We start from the raw sequence: 24,460 nt of genomic DNA on the forward strand, positions 1-24,460 counted from the left end.
TCGCTGTGAAGGCAGAAGAAGGCTTTAACAGATTGAGAAGCCACCATCGTCATGTTAACCATGCCACTGGTTGGGACCCTCACTCTTTGAAGACTGTGTGTTGATAGACTGTGCACCAACCTCCACACATTAAAAAAAACTCACACACAGGCATCTTCCATCATCATACTCGGACAAGGGCAACCCCGCTCTGAACAAATCTTGCCAATAAGTTTGCCTTAGGATCACTATAAGTCAGGAAAGATTTGAAGGCATGCAATAACAGCAACAGCAGCAACAAAAACAGCAACAAAGCATATGAAAGAATTTGGAGCCAAACACCTGCCTGCTTGCAAGAGGAGAATAGTCACACACCAACCAATCCTCATATTTGCTTCTCAGGGTGATGAACAGGTTTTTGGCATGGTTGTAATGTGGTTACGGTACAGACTTCCTTCTTCGGCATCACTGTGGTTCTTCCCGCGTGACATCAAAAACGCCGATATATTATTCAAGACAGAACATACTAGTTCTTCCCCTCAGAAACAAAGCAGAAATATTCAGAAACATTGAGGACCAAAATATAGTTCTTAAAATTATACAAGGGACCTCAAGATACTCCCCCACAGTTGGTACCAAACAGGATGTTTTGTGAATGGTGACGTTTGGGAACTTGGCTTACTCACAAGCAGAATGGAGAAAGTGTCATGGAGTCCAACAAAATTACTAATTTAAAGACCACAGGTGATCTCCTCCCTCTCTTCATCTTCTTGCTTTCTTGTTATCCAAGGATACAATAGTTGTTTTTACATATAATTTTGTTTTTAAAGAGTAAACATTTGGTTCCACCAACAGGGCTCTTTCTGTGCCAAATGAATATGATATAGTGTGCCAGATATTTTATTTTATTTTGATCGAAACTTATCTTTATTTGTTTTCTAGTTCGAGCTGCTGCAGCTGTCCCTGATACTGCAGACGTGCTTGAAGAGCATATGCTAAACTTATATGGAAACACCAGCGCATTCTACTTTGAACAATGCTCACTTTCATCTGATATTCTACAAGAGGCTGGTTCTTCCATAGAATTAGCTTTTTTGAGCTGAGAACGTAAGAGGAGTCAAGGTGTAGAGGAAAGTGGCAGCTTTTCCTGCTCTCACTAGAACCCAGATACACAAACTCAAGCCATTGTACATGCTGGGCCTGATCATATTTGCCTATGGAATTGCCATGGATCATGGCGAAACCAGCACTGCCTGTCACAGGGAACCCATTGCCCCACGTCCCACATCTCCCAGTCTCCCCCTTACCCATCCCATTGGGGGAAGCATCTGCCACCCAACTTCCTGCTGGGACAGCATACAACCCCATTCCAAGTCCCTTACCAATTGTAGCACTTTGGTTACCTACTCCATTATCTAGTTTACAATTCTCACTCCATGCACTTTTTGGCCCAGTTCACTTTTATGAGCTTGGTCAGGTTTTTAAACTATTTGTGTTACTTTTGACGTTATTGTTATTTTACCATGTTCTACAGGGAACAGTATTTTATTTGGATGTGTTTTATTTACTAATTATTGTAATCACCTGGGCTTGAGTTGGAAGGGGCTCCATGGGCCGTTAAGTTCAACTCCCAGTTCAGTGCAAGATCTCCAGCTAAAGCATATCCAGCAGATAGCTGCCTAGTAGGTGTGATGTCCCATGGACCCTTGGGCCGTGAACCTGACTCCATTGTAGACAACAGTGATGAGGAAACAGGTTTTGTGCCAATTCAGCAAGACTCTGCCCTGTTCCAGATGTTCCCTATTGACAATTCTAGTTCAACTCTCATTAAAAAGGCCCTTGAAATGGAGTTTTCTCTTCCCAGTTCCCCTCCCTTTGATAGAAGGATGTTTGTGGAAACTAACAGACAGGAGAAAGCTGGCAGGAGACGAAGCGCGAGATTAGCAGCAAGGGAATCTGCTGATTAACCTATTTTCCCCTGAGAATTCTAAGGGAGGATTGCATCTGGTCAAGATGTTATTCTAGCTCTTTTCCCTTGGGAAAAGAGCATTTGAGACACCTGTTCTGAGGGAAGATTCGAAGTTCTTTAAAAGTTCTGTGCGCTGGCTAGCCAGCGCGGAGTCAACGTGTCAGTTGAAGGGATAACTTCACTTCCAGCCAAGTGTGGACCGCGTTTGAGTTCACTACCTTCCAGCCTTGCCGTGCCTTGCCTAGCCATGTTCCTTGTCTTGTCTTGCCATGATTCCAGCTGTTCCGTCCCCCAGGACGATGGTTTGCCTTACCTATTGGTCGTTTGTTTGTTTTCCCTCCTTTACATTTTGTTTGAGCCTCTGGCTGCAAAAGCCTAGGAAAAGTGGCTTGGAATCTGCAAGAGCTGGCTGCAGTTTTCTTTGCAGTGATTGGTCAAAGAGGGCAACATCTTAGGACCGCCCTTTTTACCAGGGTCTAGTCTCCATTTTAGAGTTTCATTCTGGCTATAGTCTTCCAACGTGCTGGAGCTGTGCAAAGCTAACTGGGACAAATCATCCTCAAAACCAGGCCAATCTAAGCCTATCCAAATTAGATAAGTATTGAATTATATTGATCTGGAATAGGAAATCTAGTTAGAGGAGCAGGGTTATTCTGTCGCTTCTAGAACTAATCTTTGCTGTAAAGATAGGGAAGGAAAGAGTTTCTCCTTCTAATATAGACAGCGTGATTAGGGTATAGTGGTTTTATAATCACCTTTGCCTTCTGGAACCAGGGATAATTCTGCAACTAAAACCTATGGAAATTTGTTTCATTTTCTGCAACTTTAAGATCTGTGCCAGGTTTACAACCTTGTATGAATAAACATCCTTTTTTGAAATTATCCAGACTCAGTCGTTCAATATCTATAGGACAGCTTATAGGGATTTGCAGTTCGCCCGGATAAAGGACAGCACGTTTCAGTTTTATAGTTTTTTATTGTCCGGCGGACGGCACACCAGCCTTGCCTTGTTGTGCCGTGTATCCAGCCTTGTCTTCAATTCCTTGTCTTGGACTTGCTTTTGAACTTTAGAAAAAGACTTGGACATTTCCCCACTCAAACTGCTTGGAAGTTTGAGTGCGTTTCGGTTTTTGGATTACAAACTTTAAACTCTAATATTATATATTGGACAATATATTACTGGACTATATTTGACCTTTCCTGGAAGGTCCATTGATGAACTATACCTTCTGCTTGTTTTCATTTTAATTTCTTAATTCCTTAATAAAGATATTAGATTGTTTATTGGCCTTGGTGTATTGGTTTCCAGTGCTCTCGTAGCCAGGGTAGCCACAGTAGGTATGTCCAAAAAATCGTTTTGTATCTTATATCGGATTGATATTGGATTCTTCTCGCTTTATGAGACGCATTCCGAAATGTTGACTCACGCCGCAACCGGCAATGTATTTTGAACCATCGTTGGCCCATTCTCTAATTGTCTCTTAATGTTTCATTAATTTTTTTCCCAAAAAATTTTTTAATATATTTTTAAAAATATTTTTTATTTTTATTTTGTTTCTGCAACCTACCTTGAATGGGAACTTAGCGCAGCCTAACATGGCTGCTGCTCCACGGCCAATCAGAAGCTTCCACGATGGACGCAAAGGTGGGGGTTAGGGTCCTCTGCGTCCACGTGGAAGATTGCCATAAAAGACTGTTGTGTAGTCTGGGCGAGCCATTCTGGGCTGGGCTTTGCGCTGCGAGGGTGGTGGTCTGCAAACGGAGAGCAAGCAAGCCTCTTGAGGGAGAGAGAGGGTGAAAGGGCCCAGTCTGGCTGTTCCCACAGAGGGGTTTGGAGAAAGGGTTAGGGTTTTGTTGCTGGTTCCTTCTCTTAGCAAGGGAATTTTTAGTATCTAGTATCTTTGCACTCCTTGCCAGGGCATTGCTTGGTATGGTGGTCACTGGTCCATTTCCAATTGAAGGCATGGAGTTGAGGCTTGTGGGATCACATAGCCAGAGACAAAATTGATTTCCAGTGTCCTTTTTGCTTACAATTACAGGAAGGGAATTTCTAGTTTTCAAAGTATCTTTGCACAACTTGCAAGGGCATTGCAAATTTGATGAGGATAGCTCAAGAAATGAGGGCGGGAGAGCCCTGTAAAAGTCCCCCCCCCCCGGGTTCCTTTTTTTTTTTGGCGATTGCGCATGCGCGTCCACCATTTTAGAAACATTTAGAATCATTACGAATTTTCGGAAATATCAGAATTTTTTGGGTGAAAAATTCGGAAATACTTTCTATATTGAAGCGGCAGCGCCCCCTACTTTAGAAACGAGAATTGAAACATTTTTTTTGTCGATCGGACATGCCTACTGCCCAGCCTCTTTCTGAAGATGTCAAGAGAAGGAGACTCCACAACTTCTCTATGCAACTGATTCCATTACCCAACCTCTCTAGGCTGGATCCATACTACCCTATATCTCGAGATCTGATCCCAGATTATGTGCTTTGAGCAGGATTATATAAATCTGCAATACCAGATAATCTGGGATAAGAAGATAATCTGAAATCAGATTCTGGGATATAGGGCAGTGTAGATCCAGCCCATTTTTAAGAAGTTCCTTCTAATGTTCAATCAGAATTCCCTATAACTTTAAGCCATTAGACCTGATTCTATCCTCTGGTTCAGCATCAGTCCTTCCCTCAGCAACTCAATAAAAATAATTGTAATAATAATAATAATAATAACTCTGAGGTGGAAGATGTGCAGAGAAAGAGGGCAATTGAATGGCCTTGTAGTTTCAAAGCCTGGCTGATTCCTCACTGGGGGAATAGTTTGTTGGGAGGTGTTAGCTGGCCCTGATTGTCCTGTTTGGAATTCCCCTGTTTTCAGAGTGTTGTTCTTTATTTACTGTCCTGATTTTAGAGATTATATTATCTTTTATTATACCACATTAATTTGTATATATTATATTTATAATCTTGTATTATTTGCTTTGAACTGGATTATATGGGCCCCTTCTACACAGCTGTATAAACTCCACATTGAACTGGATTATATGGCAGTGTGGACTCAATATAATCCAGTTCAAAGCATATACTGTGGATTATGTGCCTTGGCATTCTGGGTTATATAACTGTGTGGAAGGGCCTTGAATCTACACTGCCATATAATCCAGTTCAAATCAGATAATCTGTATTTTATAGGCAGCGTGGAAGAGGCCTAAGCGAGGCCTAACTCTGCCTGTCCCCTGGGCTGAGTGGGTTGCTAGGAGACCAAGTGGGCAGAACTTAACCTTCTACCTGGCAGCAATTGGATAAAAACCATTATTCCTAATTAGGACTTTATTTTTCTTTTCTTTTTGTTGTATGAATGTAGAGGCATGGATGAGGGGTTGTGCTGCCAAGTTTAGTGTTTCTGGGATGTGTGGTTTTGTTGTTTTGTCCTAGGCCGAAATTTCATTACCCTTTTATATATATTTTGTAGAAATACATTGTGTGTGTGTGTGTGTGTGTGTGTGTGTGTGTGTGTACACACACACACACACACACACACACAAAATGTATTTCTACAAAATACACATTTTAAGATACTCAGAACAATCATTAAAACATAGTGGACACAAATATGGTGGTTTATTTTATATCTATATTTAACTGCTGGTGTAAACCACCTTGAGTCTTCAGAGAAAGGCGCTATAGAAATTTCCCAAATAAATAAATTTAGCTGCCGGATCTCTTCCAGTAAGTAATTCCACAGTCTTGGGACAGCCAATGGTCCTCTGGGTAACTGCATTGAACCGAATTATATGGTAGACTCATATAATCCAGTTCAAAACAGATAATCTGCATTCTGAAACTGCATTATATGGCAGTGTAGGTGCAATCTTAGTCATTAATACAAACAACAACAGCAACAACATTTTTTTATATTCCTCCCTTCTCCCCGAGGGGACTCAGAGAGGATTCCAACATATAAACAAGCACAGGCAAACATTCAATGCCTTGTTTCAAATGAAAATAAAATGAAACACAAATACACAAAGGCAAAGGCTTCTCCTTTCATTTCTGGCTCTGAAGGCAGTGCTCATCTCTGGCTCTGGGAGAGGTGCTTTTCTCCATTTCCAAGCCAAAGAGCCTGGATTGTCACAGATACCTTCTGGTCGTGTGTCTGGCAAGACTGCTTGGAACGTCTTTATGCTTTTTCCCACCAAAGCGGTACCTATTTATCTACTCACATTTGCATGTTTTCGAACTGCTAGGTTGGCAGGAGATAGAACTAACAGCGGGTGCCCACCCCATCTCACGAATTAGAACTGCCAACCTTCAGGTCTGCAGTTCAGCAGCACAAGGGTTTAACCCATTGCGCCATTATGGCCCCTTTTACTTTCTGTTCCGTCCCCCAGGACGATGGTTTGCCTTACCTATTGGTCGTTTGTTTGTTTTCCCTCCTTTACATTTTGTTTGAGCCTCTGGCTGCAAAGGCCTAGGAAAGGTGGCTTGGAATCTGCAAGAGCTGGCTGCAGTTTTCTTTGCAGTGATTGGTCAAAGAGTGCAACATCTTAGGACCGCCCTTTTTACCAGGGTCTAGTCTCCATTTTGGAGCTTCATTCTGGCTATAGTCTTCCAACGTGCTGGAGCTGTGCAAGGCTAACTGGGACAAATCATCCTCAAAACCAGGCCAATCTAAGCCTATCCAAATTAGATAAGTATTGAATTATATTGATCTGGAATAGGAAATCTAGTTAGAGGAGCAGAGTTATTCCATCGCTTCTAGAACTAATCTTTGCTGTAAAGATAGGGAAGGAAAGAGTTTCTCCTTCTAATATAGGCAGCGTGATTAGGGTATAGTGGTTTTATAATCACCTTTGCCTTCTGGAACCAGGGATAATTCTGTGACTAAAACCTATAGAAATTTGTTTCATTTTCTGCAACTTTAAGATCTGTGCCAGGTTTACAACCTTGTATGAATAAACATCCTTTTTTGAAGTTATCCAGACTCAGTCGTTCAATATCTATAGGACAGCTTATAGGGATTTGCAGTTCGCCCGGATAAAGGACAGCACGTTTCAGTTTTATAGTTTTTTATTGTCCGGCGGACGGCACAGTTTTGAGGTCGATCAGCGGTTTTTCCGCTTCAGCTAGCTTGCACGGCTTTATAGTTTTTTATAGTTTAGGAAGTTTTAGTATAGGCTGCGGCTTTTCCGCCTGAGCTCAGTCTGCATACCTAAAGACTCTACCAGCGTCTGAGGCAGTGGAGCCCGCTCTCAGACCTGAAGGAGTCAAATAGTGGGGCTCTATTTCCTTGCTATTTGGCTCGCGTGTGCGCACGTAGCCCAGTGGCTTTCTGGGTTTGCACAGGCTGTGCAGTTCCCAGCAACGTCCAGGGCTCCCTCGGCGGTAGACCTCGAGCCGCGGAGCACCAGCGACAGTTCTTTGGCTGGCTCTGAGGCGTGGAGCCCACCAGAACCAGGCTAGAACCTGGACAGGCCTGGCAACGCTGCTGCGAGTTCGGCCGGAGCACTCAACCGGCTTTGACAGCCTCTTCATCAGGAGTTCAGCCGGAGCACTCGGCCGGCTTTGACCTGCCTCATGGTCCGGCGGTGGTGACCTGCCTCATCGTCCTGCGGTGGTGACCTGCCTCATTGACCTGCGGTGGTGACCTGCCTCATCGTCCTGCGGTGGTGACCTGCCTCATCGTCCTGCGGTGGTGACCTGCCTCATCGTCCTGCGGTGGTGACCTGCTTCATCGACCTGCGGTGGTGACCTCCCTTCACAGCGGGGAGGAGGCGTCTCTTCTCTCCTCCTTTCCAAAGCCAGCCTCGGTGCTCCTTCGGCGGCAGGCCTCGAGCCGCAGAGCACGAGGTGCTTGAAAATTTGGCGAAGTCGCCATTTTGGCAGTTTACGTCACTCGGGCAAGGGAGGTATCAAGTGGCAAGTTGCTGTCAGTTGACATTTTGCAGCTTGCCTACCAAAGTCTGGCGCCAAAGGTCACAATCTTTGTAAAGTATAGTTACTTAGTGATATATATTGCTATGGTTAAGTGTTGTGCATTGTATTATATATTGCATTTGCTTTTATTGTAAATTTACTTGCTGGTATGTTGTATTTGCCTTTGTTGTAAATTTACTTGCTATTAAGAATACATAATGTCTATGCAATTTCAAGATGATACAGATGGTATACCTCCTTCTGAGGCTGAAAGTAGGAATGAAAGGCCCCAAAGGATAAAGCACCCTTCAGCCAAGATGCTAGCCCATCTAATAGATGAAAAGGAGCTCCTCCATGTGAGGTTAGGTTCGGCATGGGAGCGAATTGTAACATTGATGGACAGAATTGAGAGCTTGGGTATTACAAGGGTGCCATCCATATTACAGACAGACCTTGAAGAGACCTTCGGTCTCTGGAGGGGTTTGGTGTCTAAGATAGTCCAGGTCCTCGAGCGCATTAACGCCAAGGATTCAGAGTTAGAAATAGTGAGTGTCTTAGCTGACACTAATGAGAAAGAAAATAAGGTGAGGGCAATTCTAGATGCCTTGGAATTTAGTTCTCCACCTGTTAATCTAAGGTCTGAGCCAAAAGGAAATCAGTCTTCCTTATGCAGCCATGAGACCAATCTTTTAAAATCACCTGCTGTGGCACTTAGTCTTAAGTCCAACCGCTCTAGCCAGGTATCTAAACTAAGGGAGTGTGCATCATCTAAACATAGCCACTCTAGCAAGTCTTCTGCTGCTGGGAGTGCCATCTCTTCCCTAGCTGCCTTGCACATTAAGGAGGCTGCACGTCTAGAGCTAAAGAGCAAGGTAGCGGGGGCGGAGGCTGATGCTAAGGCAGCTGATCTCACCCTTCCCTTTAAAGAAGAAGAGCAACGACTGCAAATAGAACAGGCCCGTAGACAAAGCGAAATGCAAATAGAACAGGCTCGTATAGAGATGCTTAGAATAAAGATGGATGCCGCAGCCAAAAGGGTAAGGGCTGAGACTTTGGCCAAAGCCCTAATTGAGCCACTCACAGAAGAAAATGTAAGCCAGTTACCAATACAGGATCCTTCTGCCAAAGTGTTTGCGCACCTTGGCAGCATGAACAGCCAGTTTTCGGATGAGGAACAGGGAGACTTCTCTCCTTACCCAGAGCAGGGCCCCAAAGTCACTTTTGAGTTTCCTGCAGAGCAGAGCGTCATAGCGGGGAGCTCACCCTTGCTCGAGCTACCTGTGCCTCCTGCTAAAACCCTAGGTCAGTCAATCAGGGCCTCAAGGCCGAGTGCTAGTTGGCCCCTACAGACAGCTGCACAGGGAACCATCGATTCGTCAGTGGTCGATGTCATCCCTCCAAGAGGCCAAAGGTTGACGCAAGGTACACGGTGGGAGTCCACTCCACAACAGCAAACTCCTCAATTGTTCCCTTCGACGTCAGAGTCCCAGCTTGTCTCCATCATCAGAAGCCCCAGAAGAGATCTTAAGGACAAGGGTGTCGAAAAGTTTTCGGACAAGCCTGAGGAATTTCTTCTCTGGAAGGCCACCTTCCAGAGAGCAATCAGAGACTTAAAGTTATTGCCTGAGGAAGAACTGACTCTTCTGGCTGCATGGTTGGGCCCAGCCTCATCCTCACAAGTTAAGAAGATCTACGCAGCCCACGTAGACGATCCCGACAAAGCCCTGGAAAAGGCCTGGGCCAGGTTGCAGCAGAGGTATGGGGCCAGCACAGAGATTGAAGCATCTCTTATGGACAAGCTCCAAAGGTTCCCAGCTTTAAAACTCAAAGACTTCAAACTCTTGTGGGACCTTAGCGATCTCCTTGCGGAATTAGAGTCGGCCAAGGAGAATCCAGAACTGCCCGGTTTGAAGTGCCTCGATCAGCACCTGTCCCAGAGGCAGATCTTGACCAAGCTGCCCTTCACTTTGCAAGAACGCTGGGGACAGGAGGTCTTCAACTACAAGGAGGCCCACTCCCAGGCATACCCTCCATTTTCTCATTTGGTCCAGTTCATCACCAGGGCAGCCAGAGAAAGGAATGATCCACAGACGGGCCTCCCCACCTTATACCAAGGGACCCAGCCAGAGAAGGCACCTAAAGTGGACAAGAAACCATCTAGAGAGGCCAATAGACCTGTCAGCGTAAAGGCAGTCGAAACTCAACACAAGACTGATGAACCCAGGTCGGAGGTAAAAGAGTTGCTTTGCCCTATTCACCAAAAGCCTCACAGCTTGGCCAACTGCAGGGAGTTTAGTAGAAAGACATACAAAGAAAGGCAACAGCTAGTTCAAAAGCAGGGAATCTGCTTTAGATGCTGCGGAGCAACTCCACACTTTGCATCCAACTGCAAAGAAAACATCAAGTGTGAGAAATGCAACAGCCTCAAGCATTGCACCGCAATGCACAACTCCAATATCATCTCCCACCCCAAAGAGAACGCTTCACCAAAAGAAAAGTCAGCAGTCGAAGACACCGACAAGCCAGCCGCACCAGAGATGCAGGTGGAAGTTTCAGCAGTCGCCTGTACAGAGCTGTGTTCTGACTCGCACCAGTACAGAGTTTGTCATCCTATCTGCCTAGCGGATGTATATCCAGCCAAGAGCCCTTGGCTTAGAAAGAGACTCTATGTGGCCCTGGATTCACAGAGCGACGCCTCCCTGGCTACTCCAGAGTTCTTCCGCATGTTTGACCTTAAAACCAAGATGGTCGACTACACTATGACTACGTGTGCAGGAAAAAAGAAGTTGCAGGGTCGCATAGCATCTGGCTTTGTTGTCTCCTCTTGCGACCAGAAGAGACAGTTCAAGTTGCCAGACCTGATTGAGTGTTCCTCCATCCCTCGGAACAAAAAACAAATTGTAACTAGAGAAGTTGTGGAGGCTCATCCACATTTGCGACGGTTAAAGAATGCTATACCAGCCTTTCGGCCAGATGTGGACATTGCCCTTTTGCTTGGCTCGGACTGCCCGAGCTTGTTCTGTGTGAACGACCAAGTTAAAGGACCTCCAGGTGCACCTATCGCACAACAATTGCCATTAGGCTGGACAGTCATAGGCCCAGTGTGCATAAACAAGATGCACCCACCATCGTCGTTGGACTCCAATCAAGCACAGGTGCTTAAAGGTGGACGTCCTACACTTGTGCGCAGTTGCCTAAGTCATATCTCAGTCTACTGCCAAGCAATAACACCAGAGTATTCTTCCATCTTTGAGGTCTCCGAAAGGGATGAAACTACAGCGCTTTCCAAAGATGAACAGAGGTTTTTAGAGATCATGAACTCTCAAGTTTCCCGGAGTCCCGAGGGAAATTGGATAGCCCCTCTGCCTTTTAAAGCAGAAAAACCCACTTTGCCAAACAATAGGCATGTGACAGAAAAAAGACTCTGGTCACTGAAGAAGATAGGATGGGATCAAGAGCTGACCCCATCGGTGAAAGCAGCTTGGGCAAATTGGACTTCTCAAGCTGAAGGACTGGAAACCATCACAGTTCCCAGACAATTTGTTCCCTGCAAGGCGATGATAGAACCCACCACAGAACTTCACATCTTCTGTGACGCATCTGAGCAAGCTATAGCAGCTGTGGCATACATGCGACAAAGGGACAGAGATTTTTGTCACGCAGGATTCATCATGGCAAAGGCTAAAATAGCTCCTATGGGAACTTCAATACCCCGGCTGGAATTGTGTGCAGCAGTTCTTGCTGTCCAGCTCTGGCGCATCATCCAGCAAGAGATAGGAGACTTGTTTCAAGATGTCCATTTCCACACGGACAGTACAGTTGTGCTTGGTTACATCAACAACACAACCAAAAGATTCAAGGTGTATGTGGCTAATAGAATCAACAACATTCTATCCAGTTCTACGCCTAGCCAGTGGCACCATGTCGCCACCAGCAACAACCCAGCTGACATCGCTTCCAGAGGAGCTTCAGCTCAACGAGTGTCAAGTTCAAGTTGGCTGACAGGCCCCAGATGCTTAACCGAAGTCAATTTTCCATCAGCCTTTTCTCCCACCGATAATACAGAATTGCCCGAGTCTGTTCCAGAGGTGAAAGTTTGCAAGATGACCACAGAAATCAAGATGGGCCAAAGATCTTGCCTGGAACCACACCGTTTTGAACGTTTTTCGGAGTGGCACAGTCTTCTTAGAGCAGTTGCTAGGCTTATACATCGCTTAGTCTGCAAAGATAGTCAGCCTTTGCAAGTTCAGGACATGTTGAAGGCTAAGGGAGTAATATTCAGGTCAGTTCAGAGGCATGAGTTTAGTCTAGAAATAGCCAGGTTAGAACAAGGGATTGACACCCCCAGCCGGAGTTTCTTGCGTGAGTTAAACCCATTTCTAGACAAGGAGGGCATTTTAAGAGTGGGAGGGAGGTTAGCTAAGGCTAAACTCAAAGTGTGTATAAAGAACCCTATCATTGTACCCCCCAATAGCCATATTGCTTTGTTGTTGGTTCGTCACTACCATGAGAAAATCCATCATCAAGGTAGAACTCTGACTGAGGCGACCCTTAGAAATGAAGGCCTGTGGGTGGTAAATGCTAAAAGTTTGGTCAGCAGTGTTATTTTTAAGTGTGTCAAATGTCGGCGACTCAGAGTCAGCTGATGGCTGAGTCACCTCAGGACAGGACTTTGACAGACCCCCCCTTTTCCCATGTGGGAATCGATGTGTTTGGTCCTTGGGAGGTTGTCACTAGGAAAACCAGGGGTGGTGTTGTAAATAACAAAAGATGTGCGGTTTTGTTTACTTGTTTGTCAAAACGAACTGTCTATATTGAGGATGTAGAGGGAATGGACACTTCATCATTTTTAAATGCATTGAAAAGGTTCATAGCCCTCAGAGGGCCAATTAAGTCAATTCGATCGGACTGTGGCACCAATTTTGCATGTGCAGACCTTAGCCAACCACTTCAGGAAGAGGTGGAAGGCCGAATACTTAAGCCAGCTTCCAACCAGAAGACTCTGGCAAACCCCAGAGGACAATTTCAAGGTGGGAAACCTTGTGTTGCTAAAGGACAAAGACTTGCCCCGCTATGCCTGGCCTATGGGCATTACACTAAAGACCTTTCCTTGCCCTGACGGTAAGGTTAGAAAAGTTCAGGTAAAGACTCATAGTAAGGACAAAATGTCTGTCCTGGACAGACCAACCAGCAATCTCGTGTTGCTTGTCCAAAGTGTGTAAGTTTTATACTGTTTTATTGTTGTGTATACAAAGGTGTTTGTATGTTTTTGATTGGTAAATTCCCACATCCTGGGAATTTAGCGGGGAGTGTTCCGTCCCCCAGGACGATGGTTTGCCTTACCTATTGGTCGTTTGTTTGTTTTCCCTCCTTTACATTTTGTTTGAGCCTCTGGCTGCAAAGGCCTAGGAAAGGTGGCTTGGAATCTGCAAGAGCTGGCTGCAGTTTTCTTTGCAGTGATTGGTCAAAGAGTGCAACATCTTAGGACCGCCCTTTTTACCAGGGTCTAGTCTCCATTTTGGAGCTTCATTCTGGCTATAGTCTTCCAACGTGCTGGAGCTGTGCAAGGCTAACTGGGACAAATCATCCTCAAAACCAGGCCAATCTAAGCCTATCCAAATTAGATAAGTATTGAATTATATTGATCTGGAATAGGAAATCTAGTTAGAGGAGCAGAGTTATTCCATCGCTTCTAGAACTAATCTTTGCTGTAAAGATAGGGAAGGAAAGAGTTTCTCCTTCTAATATAGGCAGCGTGATTAGGGTATAGTGGTTTTATAATCACCTTTGCCTTCTGGAACCAGGGATAATTCTGTGACTAAAACCTATAGAAATTTGTTTCATTTTCTGCAACTTTAAGATCTGTGCCAGGTTTACAACCTTGTATGAATAAACATCCTTTTTTGAAGTTATCCAGACTCAGTCGTTCAATATCTATAGGACAGCTTATAGGGATTTGCAGTTCGCCCGGATAAAGGACAGCACGTTTCAGTTTTATAGTTTTTTATTGTCCGGCGGACGGCACACTTTCCAAATGTTGGAAAGTAATGACTAGCGGATTTGAAAAAAATAATAACTTTGAAAATTTATTCCTAGATGAATCAGAAAAAAATTAGAATGTGGAAGGAAGGGAGGGAGGAAGGAAGGAAGGAAGGAAAATAAATCCAGATGTGTCAGTCTCTACCTCACGCTTGAAATCCATAGCTATAGATCTTACTTAATGGCTACATCGAGGCCTGCTGGTCCCAGGATTTCTGCCTCCATAGTCCACACTTGCTGCTGTGTCCTGGGATGCCCACCACAGGACAGAAATATTGTCCGAAATGTTGGTGTTTTTTTTTTAAAGAAACTTAAGATGCGAATATGCAAATATGCGAATCATTGTATAAGTCCTGTTCCTGGGTTATAGAGGCTGCGTGGCCATCTGTGCAGACAAGTTTGGTCGTGTATTTGTGCCTGGGAAAAACAGGGTGATGTTCCTGGGTTATACATATCTGTTCCTCATTGCATTTATCATAAAAACATGGGGAAAGCTGATTACATGGCAAAGCCTTTGTTTGTGTGTCACAAACTTCATTAAACATGTGGAGGCAAGGTTTCTCTTGCCAGGATAAAGTTTTTGCCCTCTAGTCAACTGTTGCCACGTTTTTAGGATACAACCAATCAAGAACCAAGATGTATAACCCGGGAATAATAATAATAATAATAATAATAATAATAATAATAATAATAATAATAATAATAATAATAATAATAATAGTTTATTCTTGTACCCCGCCCCATCTCCCTGAAGGGACTCGGGGCGGCTCACATGGGGCCTTGCCCAACATCACAATATAAAATCAAAACAAAAACACAAATTGACAACAATAGATCAGCAATATCAGTAAAACAGTCGAAAAGGACAATCTTACAAGATAAAATGTTAAAAAACAGGTATATCAAACACAAGTCTGGGCCGAAAGGTGAATGTGTCAAATCGGGAGGAGATAGTTACATAATTGACATAGTCAATGAAGTACTATAAATGACAATAGTGACAATAAGAGGGCAGATCAGTGGGTCTATTATTACATAGGCAGGCATCTTAAACCAACAAAAGTCACTGGGACTTTTGGGAACAAACCAACATTAAAAAATCCCGCATTTTCAGAGTGTAGGGACACACAGATATTAGAATATTCGCATTTTCAGCCAGACACGCAACTGAAAATTCTCATGTTTTAGTGCTTTGTAGCGATTCCTCTGGTGTTTTCAGGGGATGTTATTTGGCCACCCTCCATTTTTGAACTGGGAGCTCCTGAGAAAAAGGTACTGTGTGGATGGGCCCCCAGCAATTTGAATGCTATTTTCAGTTGGAAGTGTTATACTGATGAGGAACTGAAAAATATGGATTTTTAGACATATATTGTATGCACATTAGAAGCAGTGAAATGTAGAAAAATCAGACTCTCTCTGTGTTAGATTTTAGGGATGCACAAGCTGACAGGACAGGGGGGAGAAGGGGGGCTGTTTTCTATACATTCCAGTGAGAATTGGTTCCTAGTACAGCTTGACAGGCCAAGGGTGGCCTCTTGATGGATCTCTCTTTTTGGTGTTTTGCTACAGGCTTTTTAGAGTGCTTAGATAGAAAAATGCAGATTGTGCATATTTATGCCCATGTATGTAAGCATGTGAAGTGACGTACTAATGACGAGATGTATGTAGAAGCATGTTCTTTGTCTGAAAATGTATAAAAGGCAAGTCAACGCCTTGATTGGAGCTCTGGTTTGCTTTTTGGAAGAGATTCCACTTCCAGAGACTCAGCTGAAAATAATAAACCGGACTTTTTGGCCTTTCAAAGGATCTCTCTTGCTGTTATCTCTCCCGTCATCTACAACAATACTTCATAGAAAGGCTGTCAAGTGTATCAATTGTGATTTAAGGAAGTGCTCTGGAAATGCCATATGTTCAATGGATGGAGCTATCTAATGTCACCCAACTCATGCAGATACACATGATGTCTTTTGTTCAGTGTCTATCTGTCCTCCCAATTTCTCTCACTGGTGTGTCATTTTTATAGGAAACTCGAAGCCAAATGATGAGGAATTATTTAAAGGATCTTGGGGCGCTTCCAGGCAGAACTAAATCACGGGTTTTAAACAAGGGCAAAAAATCCCAGGACTTCAGAAGAGGTCCACATACAGACCTGTTACTCCTGGGATTTCTGCCTCCGTTGTCCAGACCTGCTGCATTGTTCTGAGATTTAGAGGCTCCCAAAATGGCCACCATGGGACTTCCACCAGAAACCTCAGCAGCTTTTTTTTAAGCCCTGGGATGCAGATATACAGATATGCAGATCTCTGCAAAAGTTCTGTTCTTTGTCCTGACCAGAAGAACTGTGCCCTCCAAATGCTTCATGAAATATCTATCACACAAATAAACCTCATGGGGCAGGATCACTATTGCCCAAGACAGCACTGCACAATGAAACAGGAATACACACTTTCAAACCAGGAACAGAACTTTGTCATTATTGACACTTTTTAGAGCCTGGCTGCTTGGCCATCTGTCCAGACAGATTTGGTTGTGTACTTGTGGCATGGAACAACAGGGTGCTGTTCCTGGGTTATACATGGCTCTTCCTATTAGCCAACTGCATGACTTTGGCTCTCAGTATTTACATTCCTCTCCACCACATCCATGTCCCAACAGCCAGTAGTAAGTTTTTGCCATTTACTAAACTGTACCCATATTGTCGGGCCCCTGGTGATGGCGCAGTGTGTTAAAGCGCTGAGCTGCTGAACTTGCAGACCGAAATGTCCCAAGTTCAAATCCTGGGAGCGGAATGAGCACCCGCTGTTAGCCCCAGCTCCGGCCAACCTAGCAGTTCAAAAACATGAAAATGTGAGTAGATCAATAGGTACCGCTCCGGCGGGAAGGTAACTGCGCTCCATGCAGTCATGCCGGCCACATGACCTTGGAGGTGTCTACGGACAACGCCGGCTCTTCGGCTTAAAAATTGAGATGAGCACCAACCCCCAGAGTCAGTCACAACTGGACTTAATGTCAGGGGAAAACCATTACCTTTACCCTTACCCATATTGTCAGCATACACCCAATAAGGAACCAACATATATAACCCGGCAACATTATCCTGTTGTTTCCTGACACAAGTACACCATGTCTGTCTGCACAGATGGCCATACAACAAGGTCTGACTACAGTGATGATGACATTCTGTTCCTGGTTTGAAAGTGTCTGTTCCTGTGTCATTGTGTACTACTTAATGTGAAAGTACTTGTTGCACCCCAAGCACTTCATTTTTCTGCCACAAACGTCATTAAACAGGTGAAGGACAAAGTTCCTCTTCCCAGGACAAGTGTCCTTCTACTCAAGTGCCACCTTCTTCTTAGGAACTAACCAATCAGAAACAAACATCTAAAACCTGGGAACAAACCCAGATAAAAAAATCCTGTGATTTCCGATTGCAGGAACATACAAACATGCAAAGATCCAGATATTCAGCTAAAACCACAATATTCCTACACCTGGACATCTCGTGTTTTTTGCCTTTTTTAGCGATTGCTTCCGGGTTTACGGGGAACAGCATCTGGCCACCCTCCTGACTGCTGCAGGAGCTCCTGGGATAAAGGTACTGTCTGGACAGGCCCTTGGACAAGAACTAATCTGTGAGGTTCTTGTATACTTGCTATTTCACCCACGACTTTCAAGATCATGGGCAGAAAAATACTATAAATAAGGGATATGTGTAATACTTCCTTTCCTCCTTCCTGCCAAAACGATATACAAACAGGGGAGTTATTGTACACTGAGGAGGATTCTCACCACTACTGTGTAAGCTGCTAGCACAAAAATATGTAGCTGAATCCTCCATCTCAACAGAGGATATGCTTAAGTCAAAGTCTTCGAATTTTAATCGCTGAGCACTGAATCTGTCATCATTGGTTTCTTTTTGCTCAGAATCAGGAATATTTGTTCTGGAGAAATACAGAAGCTGAGGGCCCTTCCCCTGCTGCTGCTGGTACCAATACATGGCATCGTGGTTGTTGCTTTTCTTGCATTGAAAGCGGACTGGTGCTCCCTTCTCCACAATGAAACTTGGTGGCTGCTGGATCTCTCCGTCAGTGTGTCCTTTGGAGAGGGAAGAGAATGCACTCAGAGAAATTGCTTAGGAGATGATCATGTAAATCTTTCTAATTCTTCAGTTGTCTGCATTGCAAATCTGTACAAGTTGAACGCTGCTGTGCTAACTGACATACTTTCTGCATACAAAGTGAGAATATAGGGTTAGCTACTCCTAACAGAAAGTCGATAGATATATTATCCTCTGGATAGTTAGACCCACTCTTTGAATCTGTCATTAATAACTCTCAACCAGTAAACTGCATTTGGCGTCTAGAGCAAAATACACAGGGTTTGTCAAAGAACATTGCAGGTAGAACTCAGCAAATTTCAGAAATGTAAAAGCAACCTCTCCTTCAGGTTTTAACCCAGGATAAGACTGAAGGCCCTTCCACACAGCTGAATAAAATCCCACATTATCTACTTTGAACTGGGATATATGGCAGTGTGGACTCAGATAACCCGGTTCAAAGCAGATATTGTGCGATTTTTCCCTTGATATTCTGGGTTATATGGCTTTGTGGAAGAGCCCAGAGAGAGGCATCATGACAGATTTCCTGCAGCTCCCTTTTTTCCTGCTGTACTGGGAGGGTGCTCCAGCTTAAGAGGAATATATAGCCTTGAAGCTTTTCTTTTTTTCCCACTTCTGCCCACTTAATTTCTCTCTTTCTCTCTCTCCCTCCTGTTTCTGGGTCCATTTTAAGCAAATGGAATAGCTTTTTAATCATAAAGAAAAGATGCTACTACTTCTCTGTGTAGGCTTCCTGTCTCAGCCAAACACTCACCTGCAACCAGGAGAGAAATAGCCGCACACCACACTATCTGCACTTCCATCTCTGACTGTTTGCTTCTCAACGACCTTAGTTTTATTTTATTTCATGAGCAGTTGTAATGCTCTTAAAACAGTAAAGAGACAGGCTTCTCCATCCCATCAGAGATGGAAATGGCTCAAAGGCTCCCCTTGGTGGACAGAAAGTTCATCCTGCTCTGTGAAGCATACATTTAAATGTATTGTAATAATTCAGACCTCATACCCTCTTTCCCCTAAAATAAGACATCCTCAGAAAATAAGACCTAGTAGAGGTTTTGTTGAATTGCTAAATATAAGGCCTCCCCTGAAAGTAAGACCTAGCAAAGTTTTTGTTTGGAAGCATGCCCGAGAACACCAGAGCATGTAGGATCGGTAAATGTACGTACCATAGAGTGTTGTACATGGAAATATTGCTAGTAACAAGAAATTCTTGATAGGATTCACAGTTTGTCTGGTTATGCTGGTTTGTGATGACAACTACTGTACAGTATATATAAAATATTCATTTTTTTGTTCAATAATAAATGTGAATTCTTCTTCATGGAAAAATAAGACATCCCCTGAAAATAAGACCTAGTGCATCTTTGGGAGCAAAAATTAATATAAGACACTGTCTTATTTTCGGGGAAACACGGTAGATGGGAAGGCTTGACATAATGGTAACCTAAACCTTTTTAATGCAATCAAGAGTCAAATAGTGCCATCTGAGAGTCCTGCTCTATTTTTATAAATAATAATAATAATAATAATAATAAGAAGAAGAAGAAGAAGAAGAAGAAGAAGAATACAGTAGAGTCTGACTTATCCAACATAAACGGGCCGGCAGAAGCTTGGATAAGCGAATATCTTGGATAATAAGGAGGGATTAAGGAAAAGCGTATTAAACATCAAATTAGGTTATGATTTTACAAATTAAGCACCAAAACATCATGTTTAACAACAAATTAGACAGAAAAAGCAGTTCAATACTCAGTAATGTTATGTTGTAATTACTGTATTTAGGAATTTAGCACCAAAATATCATGATATATTGAAAACATTGACTACAAAAATGGCTTGGATAATCCAGAAACTTGGATAAGCGAGGCTTGGATAAGTGAGATTCTACTGTAATAATAATAATAATAATAATAATAATAATAATAATAATAATAATAATAATAGGTGCCGTGTCAAAAGATCTCAGCTGGCATTTGGAAACAATAGACATTGACAAAATTACGATCTGCCAACTGCAAAAGGCCACCCTGTTGGGATCTGCGCGCATCATCCAAAAATATATCATACAGTCCTAGACACTTGGGAAGTGTTAGACTTGTGATTTTGTGATACGAAATCCAGCATATCTATCTTGTTTGCTGTGTCATACAATAATAATAATAACATTGGGTGCCGTGCCAAAAGATCTCAGGCGGCATTTGGAAACAATAGACATTGACAAAATTACGATCTGCCAACTGCAAAAGGCCACCCTGTTGGGATCTGCGCGCATCATCCAAAAATATATCATACAGTCCTAGATACTTGGGAAGTGTTAGACTTGTGATTTTGCGATACGAAATCCAGCATATCTATCTTGTTTGCTGTGTCATACAATAATAATAATAACATTGGGTGCCGTGCCAAAAGATCTCAGGCGGCATTTGGAAACAATAGACATTGACAAAATCACGATCTGCCAACTGCAAAAGGCCACCCTACTGGGATCTGCACGCATCATCCGAAACTACATCACACAGTCCTAGACACTTGGGAAGTGTTCGACTTGTGATTTTGTGATACGAAATCCAGCATATCTATCTTGTTTGCTGTGTCATACAATAATAATAATAATAATAATTTTATTTCTACCCCGCCACCATCTCCCCGAAGGGACCCGAGGCAGCCAACAAAATACAATGAAGTGCCACATATAGATAATACATAAATCTGAAATCTAATACATACATCATAAATCTGAACCACAGAATTACAACCACACACATACATGATTACAACGTAAAACATTAAAATTCATAAAATGCAGTCATAGCTATGGATAAAAACAGGTTGTTTCAGTTGACATAGCCCAGTGCTGATATGATGCCCACAGTAAGTCTTCGGACTAATCCTTAAAAACCTATGTAAGATCAAAGGCTTGCTTAAAGAGCCATGTACAACAAGAGTAGAGTTGTGCTTCTAAAGCAGAGTTTCCCAAATGGTGTGTTGTGACTAGACATGTGCATTTGTGGGAAACCTTGTCCCATTTTGTGTCTTGGCTTTCATTAGGGGCCCCGATTCATTTTTTGTAAGCCTCCCGAAATTGGGAGGGTTGTTTTCAGTTCTTTTGTTTCATGGCCTGAAAATGAGACCATTATGGCAGGGGGGTTTCCCACCCACTGGCCCTCCTTCCCGACATGCAGGCTTTTGTGTCGAGCAGATTTTTGTATGGGGATGGGGCTTCCCATTTCATGCTTCCAAAGAAATGGAAGACTCGAAAGAAACGGTATAAACAGTTGGAACAAATTTCACACACGTCTAGTGGTGACACATTACTGTGTTGGCTGCAGTGTGTAGGTGTGTAAATGAATATAACAAGAAACCTGTGAGTCTATGTAAAATAAATCATTTTTTTAAAAATATACGTTTTTCATGAAATATTTTATGTCCTCATACATTTCATTATTACTATTTATGTATGTGTCTGTATCTCTTATAAGGGGTTGGTTTAACCTCCGGTTTTCTAGTAAAACTGGCTGTACACTACACACTGGCTGTACACTACAGTGCAAACCTTTATATCTTTCTGTAGTTTTTTTCTTTTTTTTTTTTGTATGTGTTTATTTTATTTTACTTCTTGTTTTTCACTTTCATGAATGCCTGTTATATTTTCAATAATAATTTTTTTTAAAAAAACGCGGGACCTGTCTGGGTTTTTACCAGAGGTGTCAAATTGACACCCCTGGTTAAAAACAAATTAATTCGGAATAACCTCAATTATTCTAAGTTAATTAAAGACCCCATTCGATCCAGGCCTTCCTGAAAAGTCAGGATGGCATGTAACCACCCTCCCTGGGAAAGCCTGGATTTTAGAGAGCTTGTGGGGATAGAAGTGCACTCCAAAGCAGATTTTAAAAACCCGCTTTGGCACACATTTTTGGCCTGTCTGAAAGCACCCTAAAATAGCTGTTTTGCTCTGGGCAATAAAGCTAGCTATGCTTTAAAAAAAATTAGTGGGAGGAAAGGGAAGAAAATGGTTGGACAGGTCCCTAGAGAGATCCTTAGGGGCAAGTGACCATGTGCTCCTGCAGTTTGCAATACAAAGGAATGCTGAAACTAAGACAAGTCAAACACGCATTCTGGACTTTAAGAGAGCTGACTTCCAAAAAATGAAGGAATTACTGAGCGGCATTCCATGGACGCCGATATTAAAAAACAAGGGAGTTAAGGATGGATGGGAGTTTTTCAAAAGTGAAATACTCAAGGCGCAAATGCAAACAGTGCCAACAAAGAAGAAAAATAAGACAAGTGCAAAGAAGCCAGAATGGATGTCCAAAGAACTTCTAACTGAGCTAAAGCTCAAAAGTGACATGCACAAGAAGTGGAAAAGGGGAGAAATCACCAAAGAAGAATTCAAACGTATAGCCAACTCCTGTAGGGAAAAGGTTCGCAAGGCTAAAGCGCAAAATGAGCTCAGGCTTGCCAGGGACATAAAAAACAACAAAAAAGGTTTTTTTGCTTATGTTGGTAGAAAAAGGAAGAAAAAGGAGGCGATAGGGCCACTGCAAGGAGTAGATGGGGTGATGGTGACAGGGGATAGGGAAAAGGCAGAACTGCTTAATGCCTTCTTTGCCTCGGTCTTCTCACAAAAAGAAAGCCATCTTCAACCTCAGCAACACGGAATGGACAAAGGATTGGGGGAAATCCAACCCCAAATAGGGAAACAAGTTGTCCAGGAACACCTGGCCACTCTAAACGAATTCAAGTCCCCAGGGCCAGATCAGCTGCATCCAAGAGTATTGAAGGAACTAGCGGAAGTTATTTCAGAACCACTGGCAATCATCTTCGAGAGTTCTTGGAGAACAGGAGAAGTCCCAGCAGATTGGAGGAGGGCGAATGTGGTCCCTATCTTCAAGAAGGGAAAAAAGAACGACCCAAACAATTACCGTCCGGTCAGCCTCACATCGATACCAGGCAAGATTCTGGAAAAGATCATTAAGGAAGTGGTCTGCAAACACTTAGAAACAAATGCGGTCATTGCTAATAGTCAACACGGATTTACCAAAAACAAGTCATGCCAGACTAATCTGATCTCTTTTTTCGATAGAGTTACGAGTTGGGTCGATACAGGGAATGCCGTGGATGTAGCATATCTAGATTTCAGTAAGGCCTTCGACAAAGTCCCCCACGACCTTCTGGCAAACAAACTAGTAAAATGTGGGCTAGACAAAACTACGGTTAGGTGGATCTGTAATTGGCTAAGCGAACGAACCCAAAGGGTGCTCACCAATGCGTCGTCTTCATCATGGAAAGAAGTGACAAGTGGAGTGCCGCAGGGCTCCGTCCTGGGCCCGGTTCTGTTCAACATCTTTATTAACGACTTAGACGAAGGGTTAGAAGGCACGATCATCAAGTTTGCAGATGACACCAAACTCGGAGGGATAGCTAACACTCCAGAAGACAGGAGCAGAATTCAAAACGATCTTGACAGACTAGAGAGATGGGCCGAAACTAACAAAATGAAGTTCAACAGGGACAAATGCAAGATACTTCACTTCGGCAGAAAAAATGGAAATCAAAGATACAGAATGGGGGACGCCTGGCTTGACAGCAGTGTGTGCGAAAAAGATCTTGGAGTCCTCGTGGACAACAAGTTAAACATGAGCCTACAATGTGATGCGGCAGCTAAAAAAGCCAATGGGATTTTGGCCTGCATCAATAGGGGAATAACGTCTAGATCCAGGGAAGTCATGCTCCCCCTCTATTCTGCCTTGGTCAGACCACACCTGGAATACTGTGTCCAGTTTTGGGCACCGCAGATGAAGGGAGATGCTGACAAGCTGGAAAGCGTCCAGAGGAGGGCAACTAAAATGATTAAGGGTCTGGAGAACAAGCCCTATGAGGAGAGGCTTAAAGAGCTGGGCATGTTTAGCCTGCAGAAGAGAAGGCTGAGAGGAGACATGATAGCCATGTACAAATATGTGAGGGGAAGTCATAGGGAGGAGGGAGCAAGCTTATTTTCTGCTGCCCTGCAGACTAGGACACGGAACAATGGCTTCAAACTACAGGAAAGGAGATTCCACCTGAACATCAGGAAGAACTTCCTCACTGTGAGGGCTGTTCGGCAGTGGAACTCTCTCCCCCGGGCCGTGGTGGAGGCTCCTTCTTTGGAGGCTTTTAAGCAGAGGCTGGATGGCCATCTGTCGGGGGTGCTTTGAATGCAATTTCCTGCTTCTTAGCGGGGGGTTGGACTAGATGGCCCTTGAGGTCTCTTCCAACTCTACTATTCTATGATTCTATGATTCTATGAGTCTATACAAGATAAACTTCGATTTTTGAGGTGGAGGAGATATAATGCTGAACACCTCCCAACAAAGGATTCCCTCAGGCAAGAAGCAGCCAAGCTTTGAATCTTCAAGGCCATTAAATGCTAATCAAGCTGGCCATTTACAACATTAACACTTGCCTC

At 43.4% G+C, this 24,460-nt stretch overlaps 1 protein-coding gene across 1 annotated transcript in view; it reads right to left on the reverse strand.

Annotated features, from left to right (window-relative positions):
* The window catches only part of LOC100566582 (uncharacterized), a 48,332-nt gene extending 46,953 nt beyond the window's left edge, over nt 1-1,379 (reverse strand). The window contains exon 1 of the mRNA XM_062969393.1: nt 326-1,379. Within this exon, the coding sequence (XP_062825463.1) occupies nt 326-368 (43 nt within the window). The 5' untranslated portion in view covers nt 369-1,379. The remainder of the gene's footprint in view (nt 1-325) is intronic.
* Nucleotides 1,380-24,460: the final 23,081 nt, after the last annotated feature.

The sequence above is a fragment of the Anolis carolinensis genome, chromosome 2 (genome assembly GCF_035594765.1).
Source record: "Anolis carolinensis isolate JA03-04 chromosome 2, rAnoCar3.1.pri, whole genome shotgun sequence".
In the NCBI taxonomy this organism is placed as follows: domain Eukaryota; kingdom Metazoa; phylum Chordata; class Lepidosauria; order Squamata; family Dactyloidae; genus Anolis; species Anolis carolinensis.